The sequence below is a fragment of the Brassica napus genome, chromosome C5, assembly GCF_020379485.1.
Source record: "Brassica napus cultivar Da-Ae chromosome C5, Da-Ae, whole genome shotgun sequence".
Taxonomy (NCBI): Eukaryota; Viridiplantae; Streptophyta; class Magnoliopsida; order Brassicales; family Brassicaceae; genus Brassica; species Brassica napus.
Window position 1 is genome coordinate 23,934,788 of NC_063448.1, and position 21,533 is coordinate 23,956,320.

The 21,533-nt window shown below is 39.0% G+C and overlaps 2 protein-coding genes and 1 pseudogene across 6 annotated transcripts; all 3 read right to left on the minus strand.

Moving 5' to 3' along the window:
* Nucleotides 1–4,730: 4,730 nt before the first annotated feature.
* On the minus strand, nucleotides 4,731–11,317 carry LOC111212593 (probable ribosomal protein S11, mitochondrial). 2 transcript variants are annotated; one of them, XM_022714153.2, is made up of 3 exons: nucleotides 11,091–11,282; nucleotides 9,953–10,834; nucleotides 4,731–4,749 (listed from the first exon to the last, which is right to left on the minus strand). In XM_022714153.2, exons 1-2 carry the CDS (start codon nucleotides 11,200–11,202, stop codon nucleotides 9,978–9,980), a joined length of 969 nt encoding a protein of 322 aa, XP_022569874.1. In that variant the 5' UTR covers nucleotides 11,203–11,282; the 3' UTR covers nucleotides 4,731–4,749; nucleotides 9,953–9,977. The 2 variants fall into 2 exon arrangements, with proteins under 2 accessions (XP_022569874.1, XP_022569873.1); XM_022714152.2 differs by lacking the exon at nucleotides 4,731–4,749 and having other exon boundaries at nucleotides 9,801–10,834; nucleotides 11,091–11,317.
* Nucleotides 11,318–11,472: 155 nt separating this feature from the next.
* Nucleotides 11,473–15,395, minus strand: LOC111212594 (annotated as a pseudogene).
* Nucleotides 15,396–17,797: 2,402 nt separating this feature from the next.
* Nucleotides 17,798–19,918, minus strand: LOC111212592 (probable polyamine transporter At1g31830). 4 transcript variants are annotated; one of them, XM_022714150.2, is made up of 2 exons: nucleotides 19,627–19,918; nucleotides 17,798–19,431 (listed from the first exon to the last, which is right to left on the minus strand). In XM_022714150.2, the coding sequence occupies exon 2, from the start codon at nucleotides 19,384–19,386 to the stop codon at nucleotides 17,944–17,946; it is 1,443 nt and encodes a 480-aa protein (XP_022569871.1). In that variant the 5' UTR covers nucleotides 19,387–19,431; nucleotides 19,627–19,918; the 3' UTR covers nucleotides 17,798–17,943. The 4 variants fall into 4 exon arrangements, with proteins under 4 accessions (XP_022569871.1, XP_022569870.1, XP_022569872.1 ...); XM_022714149.2 differs by having other exon boundaries at nucleotides 17,798–19,461; nucleotides 19,627–19,857; XM_022714151.2 differs by having other exon boundaries at nucleotides 19,600–19,826.
* Nucleotides 19,919–21,533: the final 1,615 nt, after the last annotated feature.

Here is a 21,533-nt window from a genome sequence, read left to right on the forward strand (position 1 = left end):
CCATCCTCCTTTTGAGGTCCCATCTTAGTTCTCTGTGGTGGAGCAATTAGTACATAGACAACACATCCAAATGTCTTATGATGGGGTATTTCTGGCTCTTGACCCGTTAATAATTGTGATATGGGATATCTATGCTCACTAAATGGTCTGATGCGTATTAACTTAGGTGCATGTAAATTGCGTGTGGTCCAAGCAGTGAATTGGAGTTTTGACCTCATAAGTTATGGTCTATCAATCAGCTATTTGCGTTTTAAAAGATTTCGGCCAAGCCGTTCTTGGTATGGACATGTATCACAGAATTGTCCACACTTATCCCCATGGACATACCATAATCATTTAAATGCTTGGGACATGTATTCACCAGTATTATCTAGACATATAGTCTTTATTTATGAAAAAGGGGCTCGTAGCCGTTTTACTGGTGATGGCCTAATGAGTTTCCCTTGTGTACATGCTACACACGTGAGATTCTTTGGGATAACTCTTCTTATCTTTTAATGTGTGCCTTTTGAATATCAATTTTCGCATCATGTTTGGACCAGGATGGCCAATCCAGTCATGCCATAAAATGTATATTTTCGCTGGCTTTTAGCCTCTATCATACTGATCTATGCATAGTCTAGGTCAGTAGAGAATGCAGGTATAGTCTTTAGGACTTATTATGGTCTTGGGCGATTTTATACATATATCTGAAGGAACTCTTTGTTTCCTTCGCTCATTGTTTCAATATGGAAACCATTCATTCTTATATCTTTAAAACTCAATAGGTTGCTCTTGCTCTTAGAGCTGGGTGAATATAAGGCATCACTGATTTCTAGAAATAAATTCAAGGAGATAAAAATCAGAGAAAGCATACAAGCAAAGCAATCACACAAGTTTGATGTCGAAATCAGATTATCAACTTGATTCTTTTAGGCAATCATAAGTCTCATATTCCATAAGATCATGTTGATCATGTTCGAAATTATTTTCACCATCTTTATAGACCAAGTGGGTTTCAGGATTCTTCCCTTTCAGACTATCTTTGGGAGTCCTTCATATCTTAGCCCAATGGTTCCCCATTCCACATCTATGGTACACTGATTTGGTCGAGCTTTGTGGTTTAATGGATATACCACGACCACTGCCTTGACCATGGCTCAAATTGGGTTGATACCCACGGCCTCTGCCATAGTGATTCCCACGGCCAAATGTGTTATAGTGGCCATGGCCACGTCCTTTCCACCCTCCACGGCCATGACCGTGTGGTCCATCATTCTGGACGTGGTTACCTTTTTTTTTTCTTCTGCGGCCTTATTGGTATCAGGTAATGGGGTTAATCCAGGAGGTCTCAATTCACTGTTTCTCATCAGTAATCCATTATTTTGCCCACCTAGCAATAGACTCATCCACGGACTTATAGTCCTGGATTCTGTGATTCTCCCAATCAAATAGGGCATTTGGTAATAACACCGTTCTTTGGTGATCATATCTCGATTTTTAACTCTGTCCAAAGGTCTAGAGGATTCTCTATAGTCAGATACTGATCTTTGAGACTCTTAATAAGATGATGGCTAATAATTAATATTGTCATGTATCAATCTTTCTCATTTGCATTATTGCCTTCTATGATACATTCACCAAGTCTTTTTGACTTTAGGATAATCTTTGTATCCAATGCCCACCGTAAATAATTATCTCCAGAGAGATTTAGGGCAGTAAAATCCAGGTTGATTTTCGACATCTCAAATCATATATCACTCAATATTTAAGTATAATTTCCATGCGGCCTTACTCTTAAAAACAATCAATTCGGATTTCAATCTTGTGAGGACTATGAGACTATCAATCTTAAAGGCATTTAATCAATCAGTCAATTTCTAGCAAGTCTCAGCAATACTATTTCTATGTGCTCATAATATTATGGTTTATCAAGACTAGCAAAAACAGATTCAATTAATCATGCAATTAGGGTTTAACAATCAATGGATTTTAGCAAGACTAGTAAAAAGATTTATTAATCACTCAATCAGTTTCAATGCTGATTTTAACAATACTAGAATATAGATTTCAAGCATGAATTTCAATGAATCAGTTTCAAGGCTGATTTTAGCAATACTGGAATAGAGATTTCAAGCATGAATTTCAATGAATCAGTTTCAAGGCTGGTTGGTATTTAGCATAAACCATGTGTAAATAATTTATCTAGTATCCGAATTTATCAAACCTCAAAAACATATAATCAGATCAATCAATTTAATCGAACTTAGCATACAATCTTAAACCTCAAGACATTAGATTTTATCATGAATCTATCAACCTAGCGTACGGATTCTCAATTCTCAAAGACATCCAAATCAGATCAATATAACCTATCATACGGATTATTTAGGGTTTCTATTTAAAACAGACCAGATTACAAAACTATCAATCCTAGCAGATGATATTAACACTCAAGAATCATGTAATCAGATCATTCGGATTTTAAACAAGTAAACCTCAATCAATCTATCAACCTATCGGATTATATAAGCAAAGCAAGCTAGCAACCTATCGGATTCAATCAATGTTTTAACAGGCTGGTCGGTTTAAGCAATTTTAAATCAGATGAACAATTAACCAAGCAGGATGAGAAAATAAATCTATCAATTTAACGGTCAAACAATTCTAGCAACATAGCATCAGATTCAACCAGATTTAAAACCTCAATGATCAAAACCGAAAACAGTTTTGATTTCAAAATATTCGATTAGGGTTTTAATATGTGATTTGATAATTATAGTATAATTAATTCTGATACTTATATTATTTAGGGTTTATAGATATAGGGTTAGGGTTTATCGGATTTTAACTTGTAAAAACCGATTTGGGGTTTTAATCATGTAGGAACATGATTTAGGGTTTGGGGTATCGAACTTTTAGAGCTTCAATTTACTCAATTAGGATCTTTGATCTATTAGCCTATGGTTTTGATTCATAAAGATTAGGGTTTTAGGGTTTCAATATTCTTTATCAATCAATCCATGTTCGATTATGGGTTCTTAGGTTTTGAAATACCTTTTAACCTTAGATGATTGTTGAATCGGACCACCAAAGGGGTTGAGCCGCGAGCTGGACACGAACGGGACGCGAGCTGGAATGGATCGAGTCGCTTCTATCGGGTCGCGGACGTCCTTTGTTGCTTGATCGGGAACGCCTTGATCGTCGGACACGAGCTGTCTGATGCTATCGCGAACGAGGAAGAGGTCGCGTGTGGGAGCTGCTCTCGGGTCGCGAACGTCTGAGCTAGGATCAGGAACGCCTTGGGCTGAAGCTGATCGGGGACGCGAGCTGGAACAAATGCGGGAACAAGAGACGCGATCGGAGTTTAGGGTTCGTCGGATCACCGGCTAGGGCTAGGGTTTTAGGGTTTTTCGATTTGGGTATTAGCTTAGGGATTTAGAGTTTCGTGTTGATAACGTGTTGTGAAAGTAATGGAAAAGTCTATCTTTATTCATAACATAGAGGTTCCTTATATAGGAGATTACACCGTCATAGATAAATGAAAAAATTACAAATCATAATCTCTTGGTTACGAACCATCCACAATCTGGTTCATAACAGAATATTGATATTGTATATTTGGTATCACCTCGTGGAAGAAATGAATCATTTCATAGAGTTAATTATCAGATGATGCGTCATCGGAAATTTATGAATATTTGCATTCGATAAGAGTTGAATACAAAGAAAGAATTGAAAATATTTCACATGTTAGCCAATAAAAATTTACTTGTAAAGAAAGAATTATCGTACCATGAGCTTATTGTTGTCTCTCAAAGTGTATTGTGTCTAGCAAAGAAAAATGTGTATCGCGAGAAGAATAAACACATTAGCATAAAGTATTAAAGTTGCACTTCATTAGAAATATTATTGTTCAAGGTGATATAAATGTGAATAATTTCGCTGATATTCTAACCAATGTAATTTTGGTCATGAAGTTTGAGGAATCCGTGGATTTCCTTGGGAGCACCACTCGCATGGCAAAGCATGGGTTTGCATGACTTAAGTAGTAGATCGTATTTGATGTTATCAAGGTGGAATTTGGGATTCTCAATTGTATAAATCCATATGTTCTTATCTGTGTCGACGAGTTCTTCAAAAACTATATCAACGACTTTGTAAGTTTGATTCTTATGTTAAGTTAAACTAATTTGTAATCGAGGAACAACACAGTAACCTTACCAGGACTCCGATGAAACGTACTGGGAGTCGTAAGAGATTTAAAATATTGTGGAAAAGCTGAGTTATTTAGGGTTTGACCATTTCTTGCAAGCTACGGTTGTATAAGTTTTTGGCTGCACGTTGCAGCGTGGAGCTAGTCCTGCTTCTTGAGTTATTAATCAGTGTAGATGACTAGAAGAGGTTTAGAAGTGTGCATGGACTGTAACATGTCTTCTTGCATTCCACTCATCACTGTGGCTAGGGTCCCATCATCTCAGATTGTGTAAGAACCTTGTTTAATCCAGTTGTGTTTTGAGTTCTATTTGTCACATACTCAAATAGATTGATCAGACAAAAAATGTGGATCCGGTTTTAAAATATTCGGTTTATTACGCAATCGATAAGATTCAACCCCAAATTTCATCAGGATTTTATAGTAATAACCAAACAAAGAGACAATTTGCAAAAAGAAATGGTTTCTCTAGTAACCATAGAAGAACAACAAAAGCAAATCTGCAAACACGTTTGACGTTTCCCTTTTTTCTCACACCCGACGTTTCCTTGGCAATCTGCAACCATTATTAGCTTTCCTAGTAGTGTCCTCGATGTACACTATAGGATTCTGATAATTCTTTGAATTGGAGTAACCGCTTATGAACGCCACAATAACGTTCATCAGTATCGCATATGTTGCAGGTAGTTGATCATCATATGTAATAGAATTAGAGATTATATGATGGTGTAATTGTTACCCAGTATTAAAGAAAATGATAGATCAAAAGGGTAAGACATAAAGACACAGAAGAAAGCTAAAGGGATACAACACCAGAGAAATGTTATCGAAAATTTATCGCAAAACATCAAACGGCGGAGGAGGCTTTTAAAGGATAGAAGAAAAAAAAATTAGGGCGAACTGTCTATTCGATTTCTCTTCATTTTTCTTCTAGTTATTTTGGGTTGCCATCACTTAAATATTTATAGAAACTTATTTCCTATTATGTGGTGTTACACGGATTTTCTCATTATTTATATGATATATGGAAAGCACGTAATGATAAATTTTTATTTGGACTATAAACCTAAAACGTTTCTGAAACCGCATCGTCTCTCTCAAATTACCAAAAGTGATTAAAACCACCTTTCTGCAATGACTTTGGGCCAACGTCAGCTCCAACATTGGCTTTATTTTTGGCCTTTTTAATCTTTTGTTTGTAATTACGTTCTTATTTTTCTAATAACATCAAGAAATGATTTGAACGTTTCAATTTTCAAATATTGTTCTTTTTATTTCTCTTTACAAAAAATCTCTTTTTTTTTGCTTAAATATAAAAATCCATTTCCAACCATTATCTAACACCTATCCAGTAATATATGTTTGGGCTTTATTCCGTCAAGGATTTCACAATAAAAAGTTTCACGTATTTGATTTGGATTTCTCCAACTTACGACAAGGATTTTAAGAATGGATCCATGATCGAGGAGAAAACATTTCCGGTTTTGAAGACAATCAAATGAGAAAAAATGAGAAATCGTCAGCGAATTTTATAACGAATAAATTAATCATTTAAAAATTGATTCACCTACATAAACAAAGAGAAGCTTTGCAAAAAAATAATAAAGATTTTTAACATATACAAATACTGATATTGTATATTTGGTATCACATCGTGGTAGAATTGGATCATTTCATAAGAGTTAGTTATCAGATGATGCGTCATAGGAAATTTATGAATATTTGCATCCGATAAGAGTTGAATACAAAGAAATAATATAAAATAGTTCACATGTTAGCCAATAAAAATTTCTTTGTAAAGAAAGAATTATTGTACCATGTGTCGGATAATTCCAAGCTTGTGGAAACTTAACATATTATTAGATGTTTAATATGTTAAGATAAACACAATAAGAAAACCTAGAAATAGGAAAATGAAGTTTCTATTTAGGTTAGGTTTGTGTTTTCCATATCCCACATGTTAAAGGGAATTGTCTTTCATATAAATATTGGTCTAATGGAGAGGTGTTCCATATGATCTGAGAGAAACATATTGAGAGCTTTAGTTTTGAGTAGTTTCTAAAGCTAATAAGAAAAGTTGTTCTTATAACTCTTTGTGTTTCTAAGAGATCTGAATTGGTATCAGAGCCTCAGGTTGGAGACTCGATCTAAGCTTAAGTTGTAGCTTAAGATCCTGGTGCTTGTGAACAAGAGATCGCGACGGCAAGATGGCTGATGTGACTAGGGCTCCACGCACGAAGGACTTTGGATCTACATCCATCCAATGTCCGATGTTGTCACCGACAAACTACACAGTTTGGTCGATGAGGATGAAGGTTCTACTACGTGTTCATGAAGTGTGGGATACAATCGAACCCGGTTCAGATGATCAAAAGAAGAACGATGTTGCGATAGCTCTTTTGTTTCAATCTGTTCCAGAGACTTTGATTCTCCAGGTGGGAGAACAAACCGCATCAAAAGAGATCTGGAATGCCATCAAGTCGCGACACCTAGGAGCTGATCGTGTAAGGGAGGCGAGACTTCAGACGTTGATGACAGAGTTTGATAGGTTGAAGATGGATGATGGAGATACGGTCGATGACTTCGCGGGGAAGATATCGGGCCTATCATCCAAAGCAACCTCGTTGGGAGAAAACATAGAAGAATTCAAGATGGTCAAGAAGTTCTTGAAGGATCTTCCAAGATACAAGTATATCCAGATCGTAGCATCACTTGAGCAAGTCCTAGATCTCAACTCGACGGGGTTTGAAGACATAGTTGGAAGGCTTAAGGCGTACGAGGAGCGTGTAGGAGAAGAAACTCAGAAAGAAGACCAAGGGAAACTGATGTTTTCGAACAATGAAGAGCATAGTCAGAGGGGCTATGAGAATTCCCGTGGTAGAGGAAGAGGACGGAACGGTAGAGGCAGAGGTCGAGGTAGGTCACACAACCAAAACCGTGCGTCACACACCGAAGATAACAACTCGAAGAAGAATCGTTCAAAGCTGATATGTTGGAGATGTGACAAGCCTGGTCACTACGCAACTGTTTGTCCCGAAAAGACAGAGAAGAATCAAGAAACCAACCTAAACGAGACAGAAGAGACTGATGCACTCTATGTACACGAGGTGGTGTTTTTGAACGAAGATAAGGTGATTCCGAAGAATCTTGATATCGACAAAGGCAGTGCAAGTGTCTGGTATTTGAATAATGGAGCGAGCAATCACATGACAAGGAACAAGGAGTTCTTTTCGATTTTGAATCTCAACACCAAAGGGAAGGTGAAGTTTGGTGATGGATCGTGTGTTGACATTATAGGAAAGGGTGTGGTTACCTTTGTGTGCAAGACTGGAGAGAAGAAGGCACTCAAGGACATATACTACATACCCGATCTGAAGCACAATATATTGAGTCTTGGGCAAGCAACAGAAAACGGATGTGAGGTTAACATGATAGATGTCTACTTAACGCTCACAGATTCGCATGGAAGGTTGCTAGTTCGTGTGACAAGATCTCCAAACCGTCTCTACAAGACCCCTATGGAGATAAGCTACCCGGAGTGTTTACATGTCAGGGACGTAGATGCTACATGGAGGTGGCATGCTCGACAAGGACATATATGCTATGGAGTGATGAACAACATGGTAAGGAAGGAGATGGTCGTAGGAATGCAGAGTGTGACACACGAAGAAGGCGTGTGTGACACATGTCTCGCAGGGAAGCAAACGAGACACTCATTCCCGAGTGTAACACACGAAGAAGACGTGTGTGACACATGTCTCGCAGGGAAGCAAACCAGAGACTCACTCCTGACTAAGGCCATGGTTCGTACATCAAAGCCATTAAGATTATTGCTTGGAGATTTGAGTGAACAAACCGCACCACCAACGACAGCAGATAATCATGAGGCATTCTATTGGTTCAAAAGATTTCACACCGATAGAGGAGGAGAGCTTGCCTCAGCTATGTTCAATCTAGGTTGCACCGATAGAGGAGGAGAGGTTACCTCAGCTATGTTCAATCTAGGATGCACCAATAGAGGAGAAGAGTTTGCCTCACATGAGTTCAATATATTCGGTGAAGAGAATAGATTTGAAGCTATGGCAGCCGAGGTGGATTCTATCACAAGAAACAAGACGTGTGAGCATGTGGATAGATCGGCTGGTGTTAAATATACACGGGTATGTGACACACGGATGGAAGCGTGTAACACGACTCACATAGGAGTGTGTGACACAAAGGTGGAAGCGTGTAACACAACGCACGTACCAATGGAGTCAAGGTTCTCAAAAGCTGAAGACGAACCAGAGATAAAACTGTTGGGTGTTGAGCAGAAGGCCGACATCCTTACCAGAGCTCACGTACGCAAGATGGCGGACGTGACCAGAGTTATCGTCGCAGTGAGCTTCAGCCACAAGACTCATCGCAACTTAAGTGAAGAGGTCAGGAGAAGGTTCTACAAAAACTGGGCCAATTCTAAGAAGAGGCGGTACGGAAGCGAGGAGAGCATCCGGTCTAACCTTGAGAAAGATGTGAATTCAATGGGTGGATTCGCACACCATGGTGTGGTGGATGATGATTACTTGATGATTATGTTCAAGCAAATGAGGAGCTTAATCGGAGTTCAAGAAATTGATCTCCCTAATTCAAGTTGGAATTAAGGGGGTGAATGTTGGATAATTCCAAGCTTGTGGAAACTTAACATATTATTAGATGTTTAATATGTTAAGATAAACACAATAAGGAAACCTAGAAATAGGAAAAGGAAGTTTCTATTTAGGTTAGGTTTGTGTTTTTCATATCCCACATGTTAAAGGGAATTGTCTTTCATATAAATATTGGTCTAATGGAGAGGTGTTCCATATGATCTGAGAGAAACATATTGAGAGCTTTAGTTTTGAGTAGTTTCTAAAACTAATAAGAAAAGTTGTTCTTATAACTCTTTGTGTTTCTAAGAGATCTGACCATGAGCCTATTGTGACTTCTCAAATGTATTGTGTCTAGCAAAGAAAAATGTGTATCATGAGATGAATAAACACATTAGCATAAAATTGCACTTCATCAAAAATATTATCGCTCCAGGTGATATAAGTGAAGAACTTTTCTGATATGTTAACCAATGTAGTTTTGATCAGGAAGTTTGAGGAATCGGTGGAATTCCTTGGGATGGCCAATACGAAGGAGCATCGCTCGCCTGGCAAATCATGGGTTTGGACGACTTAAGTAGTAGATCGTATTTGATGTCATCAAGGTGGAATTGGGATTCTCAATTGTATAAATTAGTATGTTTTTATCTATGTCAACGTGTTCTTCAAAAACTATATCAACGAGTTTGTGAGCTTATTTCTATTTTAAGTTAAACTAATTTGTAATCGAGGGATAACACAGAAACCTTGCCAGGACTACTTACTGGGCGTTATCAGAGATTTAAAATATTTTGGAAAATATGCGTTATTTAGGGGTTTGACCAATTCTTGCAAGCCACGGTTGTATAGGTTTTTGGCTGCATGTTGCAGCGTGGAGCTAGTCCTGCTTCTTGATTTATTAATCAATGTGGATGACTAGAAGAGGTTGAGAAGTGTGCAAGGATTTTAACATACTCAAATAGATTGATCAGACAGAAAAATGCGGATCCGGTTTTAGAATTTCCGGTTTATTAAGCAATCGATATGATTCAACCCCAACTTTCATCAGGATTTTAAAGTAACAACCAAAGAAAGAGACAATTTGCAAAAAGAAATGGTTTCTCTAGTGACCATAAAAGAACAACAAAAGCAAATCTGCAAACATGTTTCCTTTTTCCTCACACCCGACGTTTCCTTGGCAATCTGCAACCATTATGAGCTTTCCTAGTAGTGTCCTCGATGTACACTATAGGATTCTGATCATTCCTTGAATTAGAGTAACCGCTTCTGAACGCCACAATAGCGTTTCTCTTCTTCTTGAAATGAGTAAACCCATTCACCTTAACCACCACAGACTTCAGACCCATAGCCTTAACTCTCCTCCCAATGTTCTCAGCGGTCGCATCAGCCGTGTAACTCGTCATCTTCCGTCCGCCTTTCAGATCAGGCAAACTACCAGACGTAGCCTTGCATTTGACGTTCCCCTTGGAGTCAGTAACCGTGACAAAAGTGTTGTTCCGCAGCAGCTTGATGTGAATGATGTCAGCGTTGGTCTCGAGGTTTGGACGATGGAAATGAGAGAAGAGCCCTGTGGCTCTACGTCCTTCATCGTCCTCTATTACTCCTCTAACAAAGTCCAGGTCTTTTGAGATCCCACCGGTGCGGAAGTTGTCCTTGAGAAGGTTAGACTGAGTGAAGCTTTGGTAGCTGGGTGCAGAGAATCCGGTTCCTCCAGTGTTTGGTAAGCCTTCTTGATTCATCTGACCGGATTGAGAAGGTAAGGTGTTTGGTAAGCGTGATCTCAGAGGATTTCTGAAGGTAGGAGGAGCATTAGGAGCAGAGTAGCCACCGTCTCCTATCTTGTTTAACAAACCTGATCTCATTTCACTGAAGGTGGAGGCACCGTTTCCTCCGGTGTTCAGTAAGCCTGCTTTTATTTCACTGAAACTTTTGGAGGGGGAAGCATTAGGATCCGGTAAGCCAGATTTGTTCTCAGAGTCTCCAGGAACTCGTCCTTGCTCTCCGAATCTCCCACCTGTTCAAGAATCCATGAAAAGAACCAATCATTCAAAACATATACAATTTTGAACCACTACAGACTATAGTTGTGCCACAGAAAGACACTATACAGATTCCTAATCAAAAATTTACACATCTTCATGGCTAAAAACTCAGAATATGACAGTGGTAAATATTGAACTTGTTCTAGATCCAATCATCGTTCGTCGCATTACTCATAAAATGAACAAAGCAAAATCGACAAGAGATAAGGATTGGGGGAAACGACGAACCAGAGGAGCCATCTGATTGACAAGAAAATCGACAGACTGACTTGATTCCACCATAGCTGCGGATCAACGAAGGAAGTGAAGAAGCTCGAAGATGACGAGAAACACCATTCATTTTCCTCTCCTCGCAATTTTCTTTTGGGGTTTAGGTTTTTTTCTCGGACATCAACGAAACAGTTTTGTCGTCTCGATCCCCCTTCAGGGATAGTAGATCTGAGAATGAGCTCACTATTACATATTGGGCCGCTCATTTAAAATGGGCCTTCTCACCTATTGGCCCATTTCTGAACCAAACAAATAATTTTTTTTAACCACAATAACCGGATTCAATCGAAGTTAATCGAAAAACCTGATTTCTCAACCGATTTTAAACTGAAACCAAAAAATTTAAGCTCATTACAGTGAAACTTTCATTAACCGAATATTGATCGATACTAACCAAAAACCGAATAACAGGATCCATTTCCTTGACGAATAAACAAACACTACAATCATTTGAACATAGAACAATAAGAAAAAAACATGTTCCTCTGACCTAACGTAACAAAGACTCTTCCATTTCTTGACTCTCCTTCTGAAACTCAGGCAAATCGCAACTGACTGAGAATTGGACCCATCTCTTTCGATCCATATGATCCAAACAAGGTTTCATCAATAAACCAACCATCACCATCACAAAGCTCACTACAGCCACTTTAAGAGTCAACAAAACAACAACCAAACATATCAGCACAATGGGAGGAACGCATATCAAAACCGAACCAACGGTTCCCGCAGGTATTTTATACGGTCTCGACGCAGCCGGATGCTTCACCCTCATCCTAACAAAAGCAACAAACTCCAAAACCATTCCACCGCAGTAAGGCATATTCTCTGCAGCCACAATATCCTGAAAACTCAATCCAGACAAGAGCAAAACACCTGAAGCTGAGCACACAATCCCTAACAAAGGCGTTCCGTAACGAGACCTTTTGGCGAAAACCTCAGGCAGCATACCGAGCTCAGCCATTCCAAGAAGCTGAAACGAGTCGCTACTCATCTCGGCTATGAACATTCCCATGTTCGACGTAGCTGCAGCCACTTGAACCCACACTCTCAACCATCCTCCACCGATGGTTCCCGCAACTTCAGCTAAAAAACCGTCAGTCCATAGCTCGCGGTTCAGCGGTATAGCCCCGGTTCCAGACAAGAGAGGGAGGAAGTTTGAGAGAGTTACAAAGATCACACTGTAACACAAAGCCTTGGGAAGTGTTTGCTTCGGGTTTGCCACTTCACCGGCTAGTGTACTAACTGAATCCCAGTAGTTTAAGTTCCAGAAAGGAGTGTTTAGATACAAGTTCTAGTTCACATCTCCTATGTCCGTAACAAGACATCTCGAAGGCTGGAGATTTGGGATCGAAATGAGACTCATTACAGCAAAACGAAGCATCAAAAAGACTCCCATAAGAACCGCGGTCCAACCGACAATGGTTAGTCCTCTGTATTTTAGGTAAGTAAGCAATAGAGTCAAGATCAAGATGGAGGCAACTCTAGGCAAACCGGTGGATAAAACCCATATAGCGGATTTTAAATAGTCTAGGAAGAGGACAGGATACAGAGCGTTGTCGATGACTCCGCATAGCCATTTCATCCGGCCTACTTGGAACCCCCAAAAGGGTCCTAAGGCATGTGAGATAACAAACTAAGTCTCACATTGGAGATTTAGACAAGGAGTGTCTAATATATAAAGAGATGTCCAACTCTATTAGTACGAGGCCTTTTGGAAGGAGCCCAAAAGTAAATCCATGCGGGCCAGCCTCTAAGACCCAAAGTGGACAACATCGTACTAATCAGATAATATAGAATTGGACATGAGCTTAATAAATCCCAACAATTGGTATCAGAGCGGTTGAAGAGAAATCTGCAAGAAAACCAAAATACCCTTCGAGTAGGAACGGGACCCATCGAGTTAGGATTGGGAGGTGTGTGTGTGGCAGAGATCAAGTCAAAAGATCCTGAAAGTCAGTTGTGAGACAGAAGATGAATGTGATCCTTAGTTTGAGGAGGAGAATGTGAGATAACAAACTAAGTCCCACATTGGAGAATTAGACAAGAAGTGTCTAATATATAAAGAGATGTTCAAATCTATTAGTACGAGGCCTTTTGGGAAGGAGCCCAAAAGTAAATCCATGCGGGCCAGCCAATTAGGCTCAAAGTGGACAATATCGTACTAATCGGATAATTGTGTCTAGGATTTCTCGTCAACCGCTCTGATGCCTCAGGTGATACACGAGAAAGATGTGTGCAACGCCTGCTTAGTTGGGAAGCAAACTCGGAAGTCTTTCCCGCCTAAAGCAAAGTATTGAGCATCACACGCGTTGGAGTTGGTACATGGTGACTTGTGCGGTCCGATATCACCATCAACACCAGCAAACAATAGATATGTATTTGTCTTAATTGATGATTACTCAAGATATATGTGGACGATGCTGCTAAGAGAGAAGAGTGAAGCGTTCGATCGGTTCAAAAAGTTCAAGGAGTACGTGGAGAATCAAACGAAGCTACAACTCAAGACATATCGCACCGATAGAGGAGGAGAGTTCACATCCTCTGAGTTCGTTCATTTTTGTGAAGAAAACGGTGTAACTAGACATCTCAATGCATCGTATACACTATCAACAAATGTGGACGAAGAACCAGGATCATTCAAGCTTCCTCATATTGATGTTACAGAAGAAAGAGATGGTGATGAGCATCAAGATCACCAACACCACGAAGTACCAGAGAACAACGATGCAAACCAAGACCAGCATGTAACATCAAGATATGGCCGTAACATCAGAAAACCAAAGCGGTTCGATGATTACTTCCTACTTGCTGAATTTGAAGGTGGCAGACTCTTGCTCACCATCGATGGTGAACCAGAAAGTTACATCGAAGCTGCAGTGATACAAGCTTGGATCGATGCAATGAATGCAGAGATCGAATCTATCATCAAAAATAAGACCTGGAAGCTCGTCAAGAAGCCGGCAGGTGTGAAACCGATAGGTTTGAAGTGTATCTATAAGATCAAGAGGAATGCAGATGGAACGGTGATCAAATACAAAGCAAGGCTAGTCGCAAAAGGCTACGTTCAACAACAAGGCATAGACTTCGACGAAGTATTTGCACCAGTTGCTCTAAGAGCTTGGAACATCAAACTCGACCGTGTTCTCAAGGAGATGGAGTTCACGAATTGCACCAAGGAACCTGCGGTATATCAAAAGAAACAGAAGGGATGCTTCTGATCATAGCTATATACATCGATGACTTGTTTGTAACAGGGACTTCGCTCAATGTTATCAAGCAATTCAAAGATGATATGTCAAGAAGATTTGAGATGTCAGACCTCGAGATGCTTACATACTATCTTGGTTTAGAAGTAACGCAAGGAGCTGATGGCATTCACATCAAACAAGAAGGATACGCGCAAGGTATACTTGTCAAGACGAAGATGGAGTCATGTAATTATACTCACGTTCTGATGCACACGAGTTTGAAAGTATCAAAGGCAGAGGAGGAGCCTGAGATTGATGCAACATCGTATCGAAGCACCATAGGATGCTTAAGAGAGAGTCATAGAGAAGTAGTGAAGCATCTATACTCACGTTCTGATGCAACATCGTATCGAAGAAATGCGATGCACCTATTAACGGTCTATGGAAGTTCATCGGAGTTCAAAAGATCAACATACCCGAGATTCGAGTTGGAATTAAGGGGGAGAATGTTGGATAATTCCAATTAACTTGAGGAGCAAGTTAACTCATTAAAGTGAAGTTTGATGGGTTAAGAAAAAAGGAAAACATATCGAGCTTAGGAATGTTTCCATATTATTATTAGAAAAAGATGTAGCTTCGCCCTTAGGAAAAGATGTAGCTTCTTCCTATATAAAGAGTTCTCATGGAGAGATGTTCCATGAAGAGAAACACATTGAAAGGTTTAGTTTCGAGAGAGTTTCTAAATCTAATAAGAAGAGAAGTTCTTATAATCTTTGTGTTTGTACAACTTTAAGGCAGAGGAGACCCAAACCACAAAACCGCCGTTTATTGGGAACATTGTGCTCATCTCTGCAGTGATTAGTGCCTCTGGGATACACCAAATGAACGGGAAGATTATAAAGCCGAGAAGAGCTAACAGTGGACCTGCTACATTCACAATTCCTTCAGCACCAAAAAGACCTCCTGAGACTTCGTAGAATATGAGGAAAACGAGTGGTATCATGGAAACTTTCTTTATAGAATTGGTTGCTGCTTTAGGCGATGGAACATCATTGTTGTTTTAGTCTCTCATTGTGATTATCCTTCCCTTCTGAATTAACTAAACAATAAGAGACGAGATAGAGCTTGGAAGAAACTATCCTTATTCCCAACCTCTAATGAGAGGTGGAGAAGAAGCACTAACCGTGAGAGGATCAAGGGCTTATCGTCTCAAGATTTGCAAATATTGAGGGATGTTTTAAGAAGAAGACAAAACAGTCCCATACTCTCATAGATCTCACTCACATCTTTTAAAGAACTGAAAAAAGTGTGGTCCTCTGTTCTTTAAGATTTTGTCCATATCATATCCCTATGATAAAAATAATGAAGGACGAATCCTTGAGAGAGTTGAGTAAACAAGCGACTGAGATGGTGATGATGGAACCAACGAAGTGATTGAGACACAACCAAGTTTGTTTTCACGCACTGTTTTTAAAACCGGACCGGCTAGCAAACCGGAATTTTTTTGGGTCATGGGTCATTGTGGACGAACCAGACCCGGTTCGTGGTTTAATTAGTTAAACTAAATTTAATGATATTTTATAAATAATATGCATATTCTTAAAAAAAATAGATCATATCAAATAAAATGTTTAAATAGCCATAATGCGTAGAAAACTTAAAAATAACAATTAAAATCTAAAATCAATATGAAAAGTACATTTAAACTTTATTCACAGATCTTCTCACTCTAAATCTTCATCACTTTTTTAAAAACAATTATATACACATTACGTTAAAGTTAGATTCTGAAATACAAATTTCACAAACGTAAATGTTTCAATTATTTAAAGTCTTCAAAACAAGTGATCATGAAATAAAATGTAAACAAAGTGAGAAGTAAACAAAAACAATATCTTGACGTGAATATTAAACTTTTTGAATTTTGTAATTTGTGAGTTTAGAGACGACAAAAGAAAAAGATGAGAGACGATACTTTATTAATCTTTAATAAATCTTATTTTTACTTAAAAAGGAAGAAAAATTAATTGTTTCATTAACAAAAAAAATTCTTATATATGAATCGGGGTTTGTCCGGTTCATTAGGTCGCCGGTTCCCAGGTTTTTGACGGTTCGATAGGAGTTTTAACTGGTTCAATTTTAATTGGGTTTTAGCATTAATCCAATCTGGATTATTTTCGGTTCATGGTTCAACCCGGTCCGACCGCTGGTTCGGTTCGGGTTTAAAAACAGTGTTGTCTGGCAAGGAAATGGTCAACATCGATACTAGATAGAATTTTCTAATTATGCTTCTTTTAAGTTTGTCTCTTTTAAGGATGTTAATATGGGCTCAACTCCACGGGTGTGAAACCATTTGTAGCCCTAACCCTTATTTGTGTAACTGAGTTTAAAAAAGGCTGGCTCTAATAGGCCTAGGACTTAAATCTTAACCCTTTAATTTTGATTCACACGATTATTATACAATATTTAAATATATACTGAAATTTTAAATTTGTTAGATAATGCAAAATAGAATTTTTTTCGTCAAAATTTCAAAAACAAAAAAAAAATCAAATTTTTTTGCCAAAACGGAAAATCAAGTTTTAGCTAAAATAGAAAATCGAGTTTTTCCGCCAAAAACTAAAAATCAAGTTTTCCCCCGCAACTAAGAATCAAGTTTTCCCGTCAAAAATGAAAACTGAGTAACGAAAACTGAGTTTTTCCCACTAAAAACTAAAAATCGAGTATTACAACCAAAACCACAAAATCAAATTTCTCGCTAAAACCGGAAAAAAAAAAACTCAATTTTAAGTTATGGCGGGAAAACTCGATCTTGCGGTTTTGGCGGAAACCACCAATTGTGATTTTTTTCCGAAAAACCTGACTTTTTGTTTTTGGCGGGAAACTCAAATTTTCGTTTTTGGCAGGAAAAACTCGGGTTTGCGATTTTGGCGGGAAAACTTGGGTTTGTGGTTTTGGCGGGAAAACTCGGGTTTGTGGTTTTGGCGGGAAAATTCATTTTCCGGTTTTAGCGAGAAAAAATCAATTTTTCGGTTTTGACGGAAAAATTCAGGTTTGTGGTTTTGGCGGAAAAACTTGATTTTTGGTTTTGGCGGGATAACTTGATTTTGTGCTTTTGGCGGAAACTCGATTTTGTAGTTTTGGCGAAAAAAACTTTGTTTTCCGTTTTTAGCAAGAAAACTCGATTTTGTGGTTTTGGTGGAAAAACTCAAATTAGATTTTGGCTGGAAAAAACACAATTTTTGTTTTTGACGAAAAACTTTATTCTCAGTTGTAGGGCAAAAACTCGATTTTGCGATTTTGGCAAGAAAACTTGATTTTGACAAGAAAACTTGATTTTGATGCTCAACAAATTGAAGAAAAGAATCATATCTTAATTTTTCTAATTTTATCCTTAAAATTTTCCAGTCATTAAGGAATTTAAAACTTCTTACTAAAACATTGATTATGGCAACGACCAAAAAAAGAAGAGAAGATACAAAGCATTGCACATCTTATTAAAACCGTGTTTAAGACTAAAACAAGCTGGTGAATAAACACAACATACCATGAAACTCGAGTTTTTCGTGGCTATGACTATCCAAGCTCTGTACTTAAAAACATAAAAGATGAACACACTTCTAACGTATCAGAGTTTCTTGGCATTCCCGAGTCTCCTGTTGAAGGTCTGGTAAGTCAGAACTGATGGAGAACTTGAGAATTTTCTTTCGATCCATATGGTTTAGACAAGGATGCATCACAAAACCAATGATCAGCATTACAAAGCTCACTGCAGCTACTTTAAGAGATGAGAGTGCTACAACCGCACAGATCAGTAAGGTTGGAGGGACACACATCAGGATCGAACCTACTGTTCCGATAGGTATCTTGTATGGTCTCGATGCAGCCGGGTGCTTCATCCTCATTCTAACAAATGCTATAAACTCCAAGATCATACCAAAGCAGTAGAGCAAATTCTCCGCAGCTACAATCTCTTGGAAGCTTAGCCAAGACAAGAGCACAACGCCTGAAGCTGAGAACAGGATCCCTAGTAACGGTGTCCCGTAACGTGACCTTTTGGCAAAGAACTCGGGAAGCATACCACGCTCAGCCATTCCGAGAAGCTGGAAAGAGTCACTACTCATCTCGGCTAAAAACATTCCCATGTTTGAAGTGGCTGCAGCCGCTTGAACCCACCATCTCAACCACGCTCCACCTAGAGCTTTAGCCACATCAGAGAAGTACCCATCCGTCCATAACTCACGCTCTAGCGGGATTGCTCCGGTTCCAGTCAAAAGAGGGAAGATGTAAGAAAGTGCGACTAAGATCACGCCGTAGTACAACGCCTTTGGAAGCGTCTGGTTCGGGTTCTCCACTTCACCGGCTAGGGTACTGATCGAATCCCAGTAGTTTAGGTTCCAGAAAAGCGTGTTGAGGTACAAGTTCCAGTTCACGTTCCCTAAGTCCATCACAAGCCATCTGGAAGGCTCAAGCTGCGGAATCGAAATCAAACCCATGACAGCGAAAGGAAGGATGGAGAACACACCCATAGCCACAGCAGCCCAACCAACTATAGTTAGTCCCCTGTAGTTCAAGTAAGTAAGCATAAGAGTCAGCACCAAGATGGCAGCAACTCTGGGCAAACCGCTACCTAAAGCGGGGATCCCTGATTTCAAATAATCAAGAAACAGAACAGGATACAGCGCGTTATCTATAACACCACTCAGCCACTTCATCCAACCTTGCTGAAACCCCCAGAACGGTCCCAAAGCAGAGGAGACCCACACAACGTAACCTCCATTCTCAGGGAACATTGTGCCCATCTCCGCGGTGATCAAAGCCTCAGGGATACTCCAGATGAAAGGGAAGATGACAAAGCCTAGAAGAGCTAACAATGGCCCAGCTGCATTCACGCTGTCCTCAACGCCAAAAGGACCACCTGAGACTTCGTAGAATATGAGGAAAATGAGTGGTAACATTGAGACTTTCCGAATCTTGTCGGTGGCTTTAGGAGATGGAGATGGAGTCTCGTCATCAACAACGGTTGAGTAAGGAACCTCATTGTTGCTGTTGAAGTGGCTCATCTCAACAGAAGCTGATGATGGATTCACGGTGATGATTCTCCGCTTCTGCATAACGTCATCCAAACGATTAGATATCTGCAATAACCCTTTCTCGAATTACTCAAAATTGAATCTAGAACAATTGGGAATTGATTAACCTAATCCAGAAGGAGCTTAAACGATCCGAATACGAATACAGAGATGCTCTAGGTATACAAAAACGAAAGTCTAAACCTTTACGAGAGGTGAGGAAGCACGAACCTTGAGAGAATCGAGGGTGCTCTCGAGATCTCCGTCGTCTATTCAGGAGAGTGCTTGGAACGATTCGTTTCAGGAGCGCTGATGATGAAACAAAGAAGAAAACAAAACGAAAGCCCTTTTCGAATAAACCCAGATTCAAAAAAATTAAATTAAATTATTTAATATTATTGGAAATAATGGTTCCACGTGTCATCAAGTTTGGCTTTATTAAAGATTCTTGCAGCTGGGGAGGAAATGTTTTTCTTTCAATGGAGAAGATAAATGTGTGAAATCAAGAAAAGCATGGATCTGGATCTGGGTCTCGAATTAATTCGCATGTGCTATTTAATTGGTTAAGGAACCAGTTCTCAGTTAGTTGGTTGAGTTCTTTAATTTCTAAAACTTGATAGTACTAGTACTGAGCTCTTTACTAATCATTTTTTGTTTGACTAATTTTAATTTTCATTGGATTTTAAAGAACCTTAACATATACATTTTTTTAATGTTCAACAGCATAGGGATGAAGATATAAAATTCAGCTTCATACCATAATATACAAAACTATATTATATTAGAAAAATATTTTGTTTTAATTATTGTTTACTGAAACCGGAAAATCTATGAAAGCCTGGTTAAACACTCTTAACAAAATATACAATTTTTGGTCAAAACAAACTATACATACAGTCTTTTTTGTAAAGGACTTACCAAACAACAAAAAAATTGAACAAGCAAAAAAGTATTTTAGGCAAACAAAATGGTCAGGGACAACCGGCAGCACATTGATGTGTTGAAAGAGCAAATACTATGTGGATGGGTTAATTGTGGTGCCCGTGAATTTGTTGAGGTTTTTAAACCCATGTAGGTGTAGCAAATGTAGCATGTCAACTTGTAAATGAAATATGAGTCTGACAATTACATTTTTTTGTTCATCTAGTGAATTCATTAACACAAAGGAGAAATACAATTTTGAGATACAATAGCCGGTTAAAAATAATAATTCTCCGAAAATAAACCGGCAGAAACTCACTTTTCCCCCGAAACATAACCCTAAACAAGGGAAGCAAAGTGAACTAAACCACCAGAACTAAAGTGACAAAATGGGGGTATGAACAAGTTAACCCGATACCCAGAAATAAACATCAAACCAACAAAACCTCTGACTCCAAGAAGAACAAATTAAATCGTACATGCACCCAGATAACCAACTATTAATATTCCTCCTTATAAAAGATCGATTGCATCTCTCCACAAGGCCCATAAAACAGAGGATCATGCCCATCAAGTCGGCCCATGACATCAATTGGCTAAGCAGCTCTAGACCAAACGCACGGGCTCGGCTTTGGACTACTTTACTCAGCTCCACAAAATAAGTGCATCAGCTCAGCTCAAAAGCCCGATAGCTCAGCTCAATTTCTCGGTCCGAAAAGAATTAAGCCCATTAGAGTGAAACGACCTAGGGCGAACACACTTGGCAGGTTTATCTATATAAGGAAGAGAGGATCGACAAGCGAGGGGATCCAGAATTTTACAAACACACTTGGCGGCTAGAAACTTGAATTTTGCTCATTGTATTTCTTGCCGATTTGTAGTTTCCCGGTTAGCTCACCGAGTATCGGTCATCTTTTCCGGCTATTTCCGTACTTGTAAACCGTTACTCTTTTCCGATCTGATAAAACACCTTTGAACAATCCACAATCGAGTAAAGTCTGTTCGTACCGAGTTACAACTAAACTCAGATCTAACACTCCCAACAACTTACCTTATGGTTCCTTTAACCAAAACTGCATGTCTAACTGTCCGGCAAGACAAATCATAATCTTCCGGAAACGGTGGATTCGAAAATATCGATACAGACGCACCTAAATATCAAATTTGCGATGATCTCGAATATATCTTACAGTTACTTGGGAAACTGTTCAGACTGA